This window comes from Zophobas morio, unplaced genomic scaffold (assembly GCF_036711695.1).
Source record: "Zophobas morio isolate AGI-343-1 ecotype UQ-CSIRO unplaced genomic scaffold, CSIRO_AGI_Zmor_V1 ptg000023l, whole genome shotgun sequence".
NCBI classification, from domain to species: Eukaryota; Metazoa; Arthropoda; class Insecta; order Coleoptera; family Tenebrionidae; genus Zophobas; species Zophobas morio.
The window spans coordinates 14,678,623-14,692,620 of NW_026972128.1; the positions used below are offsets into that span (position 1 = coordinate 14,678,623).

Here is a 13,998-nt window from a genome sequence, read left to right on the forward strand (position 1 = left end):
TCTGTTAATCCGAAAGATAAAATGAATTTTCAAGCTTCATAGATAGCCGGCGTCAGAACCTTTTTATTGATTTTCCAGTAATCCTCAATATGCATCATGGCAGTTGTGTTCCTGATGTTGGTCTTTTAACATATTTATCTCTGCAAGTTACTTAGGAGTAATCTCTGGACAAGTTACGGAAATAATACTTTTTGTATTTGTAGGTAATTAAAACCTTATTAACCTTTGCTTATTCTAGCTTTGTATTTTAAAGTTATTTACAGAAAACATGTGATAGGACAGTATAGTAAACGCATTATTTGTTGATTGGTTTATTGAATAAAAGTGTAATGGAAGATAGTGGAATTGATAGTGGAGACCACAACGGGGACCCTTCTTTAAAACCCAGAGTATGTTTATTTATTTATTCGTTCAAGAACGGACCATCTGGTGGGGTAATTCAACGATATTGATAGACCTAATACACAGTATGTCGAATTATACAAAACGAAATGACTTATTACCTCGTCCAGGCGGTTCATAGTGTTATTTTTATTTTCTTATTATTGGTTTAAACTGCACCTAAGAAGTATTTACGACTTCATCGTCGTTTTACTTTGCTTAATTTTAGGGTAGTGACTCTTCTAGTGCTGACAGTAGTAGATCGCCTCCTCGGTCTCTGCCAACATCTCGTCAGCTACAAAGAAAACTAGAAGCTCGCATAGAACATGCTCGTAGACTACATCAGGAGTATCATGCAACACCCGGTCTTATTCCAATTCAAAGACTTCCAATTCCAGGCGCTAAAGATCATCAACCCCTTGTCCAGTGGGATACCGATGATAGGTTTGTTTTTATTTATATAAAAAATATTCATTAACCAGTTTGTTTAAATATTGCAGTGAAGAAGATATTGTGAATTTTTTTCCCTTATCTAGAAAGGAATCGCGAATTCATCAAGAGCTAACCGACACTTTTAGCATAGAGGAAATGAGCATATCAGGAGATGATGAAGAAGAGGAAGATTTACATCTAGTTCCTCCTCAAACGGTCTACAAGAAATTCGCTTGTTGTCCATTTTCGTTTTGTGTTATAATGTAGTCGGCGAAGACTGTTGATGATGTTTAATGGAAATGTATATGAAGTTGCAGTATTATTGGATTTTTCAGACTTGCTGATTATTGACTAATATTTTAAATAGAATTAAATATTATAAATGCAGTATTAGATCCTTTGGTCCTTATTTTCTAAAGGTACTTTTTCTTAAAATATATGAAAAGAATACAAGATGTGCAATTGGTATATGTGATAATTAAAAAAAAATACAATGAGATCTATATGTACCGTATTATGTGTATTACTTACAGGTATTCTGCTTTAAGTAGTTAACAATGAAATTACCTCTGTAAAGATTTGTGAATAACCTTTATATCTTTTGATAGACAATGTTATCTGCTTTTGACATTAGAGAGCATATAACACCTTATCTAATTATAGTATGTAATAGTCATGATCTCGAAAACATATAAATAAATTATTTATTTAAAAATATTTAAAGAAGGGTTGATTTGGTCACACTTTTTAAACATTACAATAAATGGATTGGTTGTTTTCACAGAGACGTAAAATATTCGATGTAGGTATGTTGTCTACTGTTTATATTTTGTTAACATAACAGTTGATTAAAAAAAAAAATAAAAAGTATGCAGCATAGTGAATGTTTGACCTTATTACCTCGATTTAAAATTAGTATTTCTATATCCTATATATGGATTTTGTTTTCGAATTTAAAAGCTTCAAAATATTGTTAACTATTTACAATGAGTGATTTTGTTTTGAAGAATTAGTTTTTTTTACAAATTTTACATTGAGTTAAAGAAGTCATTTTAAGGAAAACAATTGTATATTGGAGGTATTTTTGTTTCATATTTAGGTACCGTACATCTATGTCTTTAGGCAGAAATAGACCCACTCTCTCCAAATATGGATTAACGTTATTTTTTATGAATCATGAAAAAAGAAAATTAAAACACGGGTGGCGCAAACTGACGGAATAATATATAACAAAACTCACCGGAATAAGATCCAAATGTACGTCAACGCTGACTATTAATATAATGCCTCATAATTTTCTCTGGCTATCTTTATTTTTCTTTCTAGAACAATTTGAATTAAATATGTTTGTACGTAATCGTATTGTGCAGTTTTGTTAATATGGCAACTAAAAACTCAAGGCTTTAATGTCACTTTAGCAGTAAAGGTATTTCACATATGGTAGGTACCGACTGTAGGTAACTATTTTTTGTATCCCTTGTCTACACATAACTGTTCATTTAAACCTCCATAATTTGTTACCACTTTAATAAAAAACGATGTACAAAGCTACTTAGTTAAGAATTCTTTCGTTTTTGAAATGCAGTCATTAACACAAATCCGTCTATATATAGGTATATAATTGCCTATAAAAGGCAATGTCCCAACTGACCTATCAACGCCCAGCCCAAACCGCTAATGATAGAAATTTGAAATTGGGAGAGGATGAAGGCATCGTTTAAGAAGGTATTTCTCGAAATTCATCCCCTAAGGGAGTGAAAAAGGGTGGAAAAAGTAGCATAGGACCAATAGTTCTACTGTAAATCTACATTTTTACGTGAAACCCGGTATTAATGCTCTTCAACACAAATAATTGTTGAATTGTGGGTTGAATCTCTGAAAATGCGTATGTAAACATTTTCGGAGATTCAACCCCAAAGGGGGTGAAAAGTGGTGTCTAAGTTTGGGTGGCTAAGTTTGGGTGGCTAAGTTTGGATAGGAACAATATTTCTACTATAAATTGAAACTTGGTATTAATGCTCTTCAATACAAATAATGAAACCCGTATTTAAGCATTTCCAAAGATTCAACTACTAAGGGGGTAAAAGGAGGTGTGGCTAAGTTTGTATGGAAAAAATATTTGTATGGTGAATTTTACTTAAAACTTGGTATTAATAGTAATATTATATTTAATAAAATTTTGTGGTGAAGTCGGTTTATCAGTGGGAACAAACAGAATTTTCATAAATGTTCCTCACACCCAGTAACTTGTGAATTTCTTAGTAATGGTAGACATTTTTAAAGCTTTAATAAATGTGGTTAATACGTCATCTGCCACAGTAATTATCACATTTGAACTGCCGGCTCGTTCCGAAAACTCTCACCCTCGTGAAATGACCAATTTCTCACGAGTTTAACACTATAATAATAATAATAATAATAATCGTAATTTATTATCCAACAGACAAAGATCTATGTGGATACTTGTACATAATTCCGGATAAGTATACACAAATACATATAACAAAAAAAAAATCAATACAAAACAATTATATAACTAAACACTAATCACTAAAAAATGATATAACTCAACATGCAGGAACGTCAACTACAGTGGCGTAAGAACTGCATTTTTACACAGATAAGTGAAATGTTTGATATTCTGTAAAAAGATGTCTGCAAGTGCAGCAATATTATTGTAACTTCTGCACATATTATATATCGGCGAATAGAAATGTTGATTAGTTCTACACCAATCTATTGCAAATGTTCCAGTATATCTACAATTTAAGCGCGGTATGTGAAACTTCAGATTACCAAGCAGATTTTGTGAAAAAATTTTCCCGTGAATCAGCTTATGTAAAAATATAATATTTGCCACCGTTCTTCTATCCTTCAACGAGTATAGATTAAATTCATTGAAAAGAACTACGCTCGAACAAGTTCTTACGGGATATCTGCCAAATTTTACATAAAACAAATGTTTACAAAATTTTCTTTGAATACGCTCTATTGAAGATATATGAATTTTGTAGTATGGATCCCATACGACGGATGAATATTCCAGTTTAGAACGAATAAATGAATAATATAATACAAGCAAAGAATCAACATTGGTAAAACCGACAGTATTTCTTATAATAAACCCTAACATTCTATTAGCATGATCACAAATATGTTGAAAATGAGGTATAAATGATAATTTTGAATCAAGCACAACACCAAGGTCTTTAATTTGGAATACTCTATCTATTTCTGTATCGTTTAATTCATACTTATACAGGGTGTCCCAGAATTCGCGCCATTCCCGTGAATGACATGTTCCCTGTCCCGAACTGTGCCGTAATTCGCAAAAAGAATTGTCCAGGCTTTAACCGTGTGAGAACTGGAAGGCGATTAAGTTGACCAATAGAGAGGCTGCTTTTATATCCGAACGTTTCTATGTTCAAAGTTACCTATGCCAAGAACAAAAAATCGGGTAATACTAAAGTTGAATGAATTTTTTTCGAATCCCCCTCCGTCAACAAAAGGAAACAGAAGTGTGGTTATAAATTTAATCATTTTGACAATTGTTTGTCATAAACTGTCACGAAGTTCATCACTGACCTGAACAGACGCTTCTGCCCCCAAAGATGACTGATTAATGTACACAGAGACGTCAAGGTTTACTTTAAGGCAAGTAGCATGGCACAGAAGTTATTTCTGCTGCCATTCTAGTTAAATTGTGTTTAACTGGGCTGTACATGTCATAAGAGAAGCTGTTTCATTTCATCGTAGGGGCAATTTCATGGTGTCGGACGTAAAATTTGGAACACAAAATACAATGTAAAAGCCTCCTGCATCAATTCATAATAATTTTGATACTATTATTGCTAACGAAACATCTAATAAGACATCGTAGATTATAAAAATAATATATTTGCAGCAAATAGTTCCCACATGTTTAAGCGAGAATCTTACATATTTTGGTGTCGGACGTATTCACACAAAACCATAACCAAACAGTGAGTTGTATGAACGTAATTTTCTGCGAATTTTGGAAATATTCGAAGTATTGAGAGAAATCATACTATGAAATGATATGTTTAGAATACACCTATAACGTCAAACCATAGTTAACAATTTAATTTGTATATTTTAAAATAATTTAAGTTTGGTGTCGGACGTAAATTTATGGTGTCGGACGTAAACTTATCAAATAAAATTATGCAAATAAAATGGTTTAAAGGTATATTTAACTAGAACAACATTTAATTCTTAATGAAAACAAACTAATAGGACTAAACATTTATTTTTACTCACCGAGGAGTATCTCCAGACAACTCACTTATGAGCAAATCGCCTTTTCCACAAGGCTGCACAAAATGAAGAGATTGACAATCAGTAATAGACTTCGCGGTTTTCGATTGGTGTCGTTTAATAAATGTGTGCCAGAAGAACTGTTTCAGTTTAGTCTTCAGTTTTTGAAATATTTGTGAAGATGTTTCAGATAAATTGATTTTGTCTGTGCGTCCATTGATATTTTGCCACTGACAGTACTCTAGCACTATTTCTTCAGTTCGCAAATATTTTATTACGGCATAAATCACAAAGTTGTAACATACAATCTTTCGAAGAATCGTCGCAAACGATTTGAGAAATAAATTCTCCAGTATTTGTTTTTAGATCTGTGCACTTTGCAAGTGTATCGAGTAAAAGTTTGATATTTTCGTGGTATATACAAACACATACCGTATGTGGAAGAGATCGAAAGAGTTTGCAGTGTTTTGGTCGTAAAAGAGTAAACTTTGTAAATCCTATCTTTATATCTGAATGTACAGTCTGAAAATGTGAGTACGTTTCTTTTAATGACGACAATAAATATCTTGCTTGTTTTTCCACCTTTTTCCCACTTTCTTTGTATACAACTTTATCTTTTTTTCCAGGAGCTTGCCAACTGACTTCGTCTTGTTCCTGAAAGTTTTTCACAATATCTGAATGATTGTCCTTTTGTAACGGGAAAATAGGCGGACCGTCGTTAACATCTATTTTGTACTGTGAAGCCAACTGATAAATCACTTCTTTCAGCTGACTTTGGCAAATTATTAGTTACCTTCTTTAAAGCTTTTCCCAATGCTTGTCGACTTTTGTAGACGGTTGATAATTGTTCAGTAGAAGAACTAGACTCTACATTTTCTTTACTTTTTTGCTTCTTCATTTTATACCAGTTTTTCATTCTTTCGCATTCCTTTAATTTCAATTGTTTTAGCTGGTATGCTGTCATTTTTTGATTACGCTTGGTCCGGTACTCAATTTTCCTTAATCTGTCCTTTTCCAGGTATGCTTTTTTCAATTCAGGATTACTGTTTAATTTTGCCCTTCTTCTTGCCATTTTTTGCTGATTTGTTAACGCCATTATTTAACACGCGTATGCAACAATTTATACATAGATACATTTAGAAAATGTCAAAAAAATAATTTCGAACCCGCCTAGGCTTGCGTAGGTTTCTATGTTCTGCGTGACGAGACTTTCGAAATTTAGAAATAGAAATATTTTACGTCCGACACTACTATTTTACTAAAGACCGTCAGAGTATACTTGAACTTAATTATCTCAAGAGTTGTATCATCTAAAGGTTGCATTATATCCGGTAAACTGATTAATTATTATTTCAAATTTACATGTGGCAAAGATATTTTGTATTTTTTTTGGTGTCGGACGTAAACGCTTTCAGTAAGTGTATTTATTTTATTCCTTTTGTAATAACTACCCCAAATTGTATTGATTAAATTCGGGTAAAGTAACACCTGACAATCATTATTAAGAGCAATATTACAATTTGTCTTGATTATAAAGCGTAATAATTATTTTTGTTTAAATTACGAAGTCACCATGTAATATGACAATAATTAAGTATTCGGTCATATTATAAAAAACACTCAAAAATTAAATAATTTCAAAATCTTTTCAAAAATCAATACTAGTATGAAACTAATGAATATTTACTCCAGTGGTGGAAGTAAATTTAATTGTATAAATTTGCAATTAATTTTATTGATGTGAAGTTGACAAATTTGTGAAACTGCCCGTAGGCAAATAATACATTTATTACTATTCTACATAGAGTAGCTACCGAAGAGCAGGTATTAGAAGTGATTTTCTTAGAGCCCCGTGAATAATGTGTTGTTCTTTTTAACGAAAATTAGTACATTTTCAGAATGCATCATATGCCTGATATTAAGTTTATCGTTATTTCTAAAAAAGAGTACCACATGTCCATTCAAAGAACGTTATTAAGTGTATTTAAACATAAATATCGCTTTTGATTAATCAGTGATTATGATTTTCAATAAACAGTATCAATTTTTACTGAACAGCTTTGTTGCTGATACCTAATCTAAGCAACGAAAAAATAGACGAGACTCCACTTCTCTGGTGTATTAAGATCATAGGTATCTGCTGTGGTGTCAATCATGTGGGGAAGATACTGAAAACTGAGACTTATTCAAGAATAATATTGATGTTGCACATGATGATTTAAGACAGTTTCTTTAAAGTTGTGAGTACATACTTTCTAGAGATTGAAAGATACGAATAAAAATTATAACAATAGTTGCAATTTTTTTTAAGAACAATACAAACAATTTATGGAGAATGTACACGCTATGCAGCCACTGCTGTGCGCGAATATACAGGTCTTTTCCCCAATCATCGGCTCCTTGACCAGCATGTGTTTCGTCGTTTGTTGCATCCAGCAAAAGAAGATGGATCTTTTCAGCCTATGCGGAAAGCCGTGCTGGGGCTCCACGGATTATACGCATAGACAGTGAAGAACAAGTGGCACAAATGATTGGATGCTCAAGATCGATCATGCATCGTATCCTTACAGAGAAAAATCTGCATCCTTACTATTGACGAAAGTGCAGCATCTGCGACGAGCCGACTGCGCGACGAGTGCATGTTGCTATATGGTTACTGCGACAAAATGAACTAAATCCTGATTTTTCACGGCACATTCTTTTCGCCGACGAATGTTGATTTTCCCGAAAAGGAATATTTAATGCGCACAATTCACTTCTTCTGGGCAAACGAAAATCCACATTTCGCTAACGTGAGAGCATATCAAGAGCAATACTATTAATCTATGGGCTGGAATCGTTGTACTGTAACGTTATTAAACAATGTGCTCAAAATGACCACCATTAACTTCAATGCAAGTTCTAGCTCGTTGAATTATGTTGTGTTGTGTATTATGTAACATCTCAGGAGTAACTGTAGCGTAGGCTTCGTGCAGTCTCTCTTCCAGTTCTTCTAACATATCTAGGGGTTCTCTATATACGTAATTTTTAATTTGATTCCAAAAAAAAGTCCAAAGCAGAAAGGTCTAGAGATCTAGGAGGCCAGATATTAGTACTGCCACGCCCAATCCACCTATGACGATACTCTTTTCAATGTTCGTCGTACAAGTATCGAATTATGTGGAGGAGCGCCGTCGTGCTGAAACCACATATTCCGCCGTACATTCAAAGGAACTTCTTCCAACAATGCCGGAAGCTCTAGTCGTAGAAAATTAGCATATGCATCCCCATTAAGGCGATCAGGTAATCTGATAATTTTATCAGATGCATTAAAATTTTTACCACAGTAGTACCAATGATTCCAGCCCATAGATTAATAGTAAATCGCTCCTGATATGCTCTCACCCTAGTGAGATGTGGATTTTCGTGTGCCCAGAAATGCCAATTGTGTGCATTAAACATTCCTTCTCGGGAAAATGAACATTCGTCGGTGAAAAGAATGCGCCGTGTAAAATCAGGATTTAGTTCATTTTGTCGCAGTAACCATTGAGCAAAATGTACTCGTCGCGGGTAGTCGGTTGGTCGCAGATGCTGCACTCTCGTGTAATGGTAAGGATGCAGTCTTCTCTCTTGAAGGATACGATGAGTGGTCGATCTTGAACATCCACTAATTTGCGCTACGTAGAGGACACTTCTCCTAGGATCCGCTTCCATATTTCCTAACACTTGCTCTTCAGCACCTACACGTACATTCCGTGGAGCCCCAGCACGGCCTTTCCGACTAGGTTGAAAAGATCTTCTCTTGCTCGATGTAACAATCGGTGAAACACATGTTGGTCTGGGTGCCGACGATTATTCACGGGGTTCTAAGAAAATGACTTCTAATACCTGCTCTTCGGTAGCTACTCTATGTAGAATAGTAATAAATGTATTATTTGCCTACGATGAAATGAAACAGCTTCTCTTATGACATGTACAGCCCAGTTAAACACAATTTAACTAGAATGGCAGCAGAAATAACTTCTGTCCCATGCTACTTGCCTTAAAGTAAACCTTGACGTCTCTGTGTACATTAATCAGTCATCTTTGGCGCAGAAGCGTCTCTTCAGGTCAGTGATAAACTTCGTGACAGTTTATGACAAACAATTGTCAAAATGATTAAATTTATAACCACACTTCTGTTTCCTTTTGTTGACGGAGGGGGATTCGGAAAAAATTCATTCAACTTTAGTATTACCCGATTTTTTGTTCTTGGCATAGGTAACTTTGAACATAGAAACGTTCGGATATAAAAGCAGCCTCTCTATTGGTCAACTTAATCGCCTTCCAGTTCTCACACGGTTAAAGCCTGGACAATTCTTTTTGCGAATTACGGCACAGTTCGGGACAGGGAACATGTCATTCACGGGAATGGCGCGAATTCTGGGACACCCTGTATTGTGTAGTATCAGGTGATCTAGAAAAGATTATTACTTTACATTTGGCTACATTAATATTTTGTTTATTATTGTGACACCATATAATAAAATTATTAAGATCATTTTGAAGCGAGTAACAATCATCAAGCGTGGTAATAGTTTTAGCCACCTTCAGGACATCAGCGTACACAAAGATAGGACACTTAAGTTTTAAAAGTGCGTCATTAAAGTATATAATAAATAAAATAGGTCCAACGTTTGACCCTTGCGTTACACCACTCGTAGTTACATAAGTTTGAGAGCGAAAACCACGGTACTCAACATACTGAATGCGATTACACAAAAAGGATTGAAATAACTTTATTAAATTACTACACAGGCCAAATTTGCTCAACTTATCAAGCAAAATCGAGTGATTAACCACATCGAAAGCTTTAGATAAATCTGTGTAAATAACATCAACTTGTTTTTTACTTTCAAGAGAATCAGATATGTATTGGATGTATTCACACAGATTTGTTGAAGTTGACTTTCCTTTTATAAAGCCATGTTGACTGGGGCTAAGTTGATTAGATACATGACTATATAAAATTATTAGCTACAATTCTTTCAAAGATCTTACTAAAATTTGAAACTATTGCAATGGGCCTATAATTGTCCATGTTATTACGTACACCAGATTTGAAGACCGGGATAACTTTAGTAGACTTCCACTTATTAGGATATGCAGCCTCAGCAATAATTAAATTAAACAAGTAGCAAAGGGGTTCACATAAACAAGAAATACAGTCTTTTACAAGGAAAGCAGGCACATTGTCATACTTTTTCTGTTCATATAATCAAGAAAATAAAGACAAAAAAAAAATCAAGTATTATTTTTATTAACATTATTATTACATTACTTTACTTATTGAACTTTATTAAATTATTTAGTTGATTACTTGTTATTTTTTTTTTCGTTCATAAAAATGTTAATAGCTCCATGATTTAATACGTAAAGTGAATGAGCTATACTAACTTCAAGATTTAAAATTTTTTTTCATGTGTCAAGTACTAGACGCATTTTTTACTACATCACTAGCACTGGAAGATAGCACTGCATCTTGGATTTTAGGGAAGTATCAATGCATTCTTCAACCACAGAGGTTGACTTCCAACCTCCGTGCCTTTTCAGCGCTGTGATGTCTGCATTCGCATCGACAAGTAACTTGGCACTCGATCTCCGGAAGCTGTGTCCAGGATATGTCTCGGCTTCTGGCAGGTTCAAAAATTTCGCAATCTTTTGTCCCATTTGGGCAATTTTGTTAAATCCAACTCTTTGAGTTGTACATTTTCCCCTTTGAAAATTAATAAAAAAAGCGTCATTTTGTAAGTTTGGAGGTCGAAGATTGAGATATTGGTGAACAATGTGATAAACTGATAAAATTCTCCAGTAACAGTAAATTTTCTGGTGATTTTTGTTTTGGTTATTGGGACAGTAACCAGATATGCTTTTTTTAGGTCTTCAATATTGGTCACCTTCATGCTGTACAATTGATTAGTTCGGCAAGCTCCCATAATATCCATTATTAAAGCAACCTAAAAATTAATGTGGTAAGATTTTATGAAAAAAAAAAATCATTTATTCAAACCTTTGTTAATAAGTAGATTTCATCGGGAGCCTTGTTTAAGAAGTCACTAATTTCTTCAGATGAAAATATTTTGGATTTTTTTGCCACATAATGTTTAGATTCAGGCTTTAAAAATGCTTGAAGCTTTCCATAGGTTTCAATTTGAATATTGTTGTTGATGTTAATGGTCGCCCGTATCATCGAATAGATGGACCATAAAATTGAGGACTTATACTTTCTTGACAGCTCGGAAAAATAGGCTAAGAGGACGTCTTCTGAAAATGAGCTCGTTTTCTTCGAGGTGCGCCAGTCTATAAAGTCTTGATATGTTTGTTCATATTTTTTCTTGACTTTTCTGGCAGAAGATTAAGGGTGGTCAATTTCGCTGTCTCTCTTATGTCTGGGGGTGTGCAATCCCCAAGAATTTCATTATTTTCCTCAAGCATTTTCACTAATTTTCAAAACATTCACAAATTTTTGAAAAAATGATGCCGTGCAAATAAAACACAACAAGGGGAATGCATGGACGAGTTCAATTTTTATTAGGGGTGATAGTGGGGAATTGTGGAAAAAAGGAAATGTCGCGTTCTGATTGGACAAAAGCTGAGGAAAAAAGTGCTCATTCTTCAATAGATTGAAAAATGGTCAATTTTCTCAATCCAAAATGCAGTAAAACTTTAACATTTTCTCAATATGAGCAGAAAATACATTTTTCTCAATACATCCACATATCCAATCACATAATAGAACATGAATTCGTGGAAGTACCATCTAACGTCTTTAGATTTTTCATTTCACGTATAAATCACGATATTCACTTTCGATAAAAATTGACCACCGTTTTTAAATTATAATAGTGTCTAAAAGTTAAACTTTTTTCAGCTTTGAGATGTAAGACTTCTTGAATTACAGATGACATTCCGAGTTCGTAATTATAAAGAAATTTTTTAAACTTAAGTGAAATGTCCTGAATGTAACTGCGTATGGCGTCCGTCGTAGACTGCAGAGTGTACGGACGTTGTGTATTGTTGTGTTGCCGAACGCAAATCGTTTATCTTCGGCAGAACGTGGTCACTGACCACGTTGCTTCTTATGGAGCTATATTTGACCATGCCAGCTTTAAGCGAATTTTGGTAAAGTTTATTTCACTGCCACTCAAAGGAAATCTCTAAGTAAAATACTTGCGTGAGTTGATTTTTTAAACTGACCCATTAAACAGCGACTGAAAATTATTGTCTTGTTGTTGAATTTTTTGTTCATGTCGTGGTACAATATATACGAATACAAACTGACAAATGTAATTTTGACAAAAAATATTGTATTCAGTTTTTATTTTTAGCGTATACAAAATTTTAAAGCAATTGGTTCTGCATTTTCCGTCTGTGAAATTTTGAAAAAACCAAAATGCGTAATGAACATGAATTAATATACCCTAGGTAAAGAAGCATATTATTTAAAAAAGAGATAACAAGTTGACAAAATTTTGAAATGACGTCGTCAAATTTTTGGTGGGTGAAACAAATAAATTTTAGTCAGCACTTTACCATCATTTATCATAGTAATCCAACAGTAATTCTAGAATTTCTAACTAAATTCGTCAGATGAATTCTACTACAGAATAATTAATTCTACAGCTTGTGCTCGGAACTAAAGCATTTATTAATGTTGCTTTTGGAGTTTTAAAAGAAATCTTGACCCCCATCACACCGTCGCGTCGTAGATAAGCATATTTTTTGTTAACTGAAATTCTGTACAGTTGTGATCTTGATATATAAAAAATTAGCGACAATATAACATGGTGCTATTTTTCAAAATACGTATCTACGTTTTTATAACACTGATTTCTTGTGCAGACATAATTGTGCAGCATAATTTCTAGATGCATAGTTTGAGAGATAATTAGAACAGTTTTATAATTACCTACAATAGAACTCAAATCAAATAAACGTCATTTATTTTGTCTGTTTCCGAGGTGTTTATTTTACTCACTGAAGAGGTTCTTTCACGCAACGACTGGAGTCGTGGAGAATCTTCAGTAGGAGCCGGAAATCTGAGGGAGTTTTCGTTGAGGGTTAGGGGTCATGTGGTTGGTATAGATTTGTGGTGTGTTTTTCCGTGGCTATTGGGGAATTTACACTGCCGAAGTTTTGCAACTCTATATCAAAATGAAGTACAACAGAGTAATCCTTCACTGTATCATAGAGATTGGGTGTCTATTTATAAAATCCAAACGATTTCCGACGCGGTAAAGTAATTAGGAACGCTTCCGTCATTTAAAATGAACTTACAGCGTTTTTCTGTCGATTCATCGGGAAATATTCGTTTGGATTGGCTTTATATAGTGTCGGATTCAACGCGACGGACGTCAAGACGGTTTAACTGATAAGCTCCTACAATCTGTTTACTTTATATTGGTATATAAATTTATACAAAACAATAAAAAATAGTAAATGTATAACAAATTACGGGTCTCTATAGGCACATATTTGCTTAAAGTTACTGAACTGAGGACAAATGTGTTCAGTAAAAATATTCTAATCATAACAGCAGTAACATAGTAATAACATTAATTAATATTATATAAATCAACTCCAGCTTAGTTGTAGTATCACACATGATGTTGATTAGGGCAGGTTAGCACAAAATAGACTAGATCAAAGTATTGAACGTCACTTATTGTCAGGCGATGCGTGGATAAATGATCGTTAATCACGTGAGGTTCGTGTCGTAACTTGGTCGGTTCTTTTTGGAAAGTGTTAGAGTAGGACCACACACGACGTCATTTTGCATTGAACGGGTACGAGGAAACTGAACGACACAACAGCCGGGTACATATTGGATCATTTTTTGACAAGTACCCGGAGCCATGGAGCACTATTGAAGACGCGAGACCAAGTGTG

General features: G+C 34.0%; 2 protein-coding genes across 3 annotated transcripts in view; one reads left to right on the forward strand and one right to left on the reverse strand.

Annotated features, from left to right (window-relative positions):
- Positions 1-13,998, reverse strand: part of LOC135134288 (dynein intermediate chain 2, ciliary) — a 92,126-nt gene that overhangs the window by 2,955 nt on the left and 75,173 nt on the right. The window lies entirely within an intron of this gene.
- LOC135134293 (uncharacterized) lies at positions 88-1,636 on the forward strand. 2 transcript variants are annotated; one of them, XM_064062930.1, is made up of 4 exons: positions 88-199; positions 254-389; positions 611-825; positions 882-1,636. In XM_064062930.1, exons 2-4 carry the CDS (start codon positions 330-332, stop codon positions 1,078-1,080), a joined length of 474 nt encoding a protein of 157 aa, XP_063919000.1. In that variant the 5' UTR covers positions 88-199; positions 254-329; the 3' UTR covers positions 1,081-1,636. The 2 variants fall into 2 exon arrangements, with proteins under 2 accessions (XP_063919000.1, XP_063918999.1); XM_064062929.1 differs by having other exon boundaries at positions 88-203; positions 882-1,635.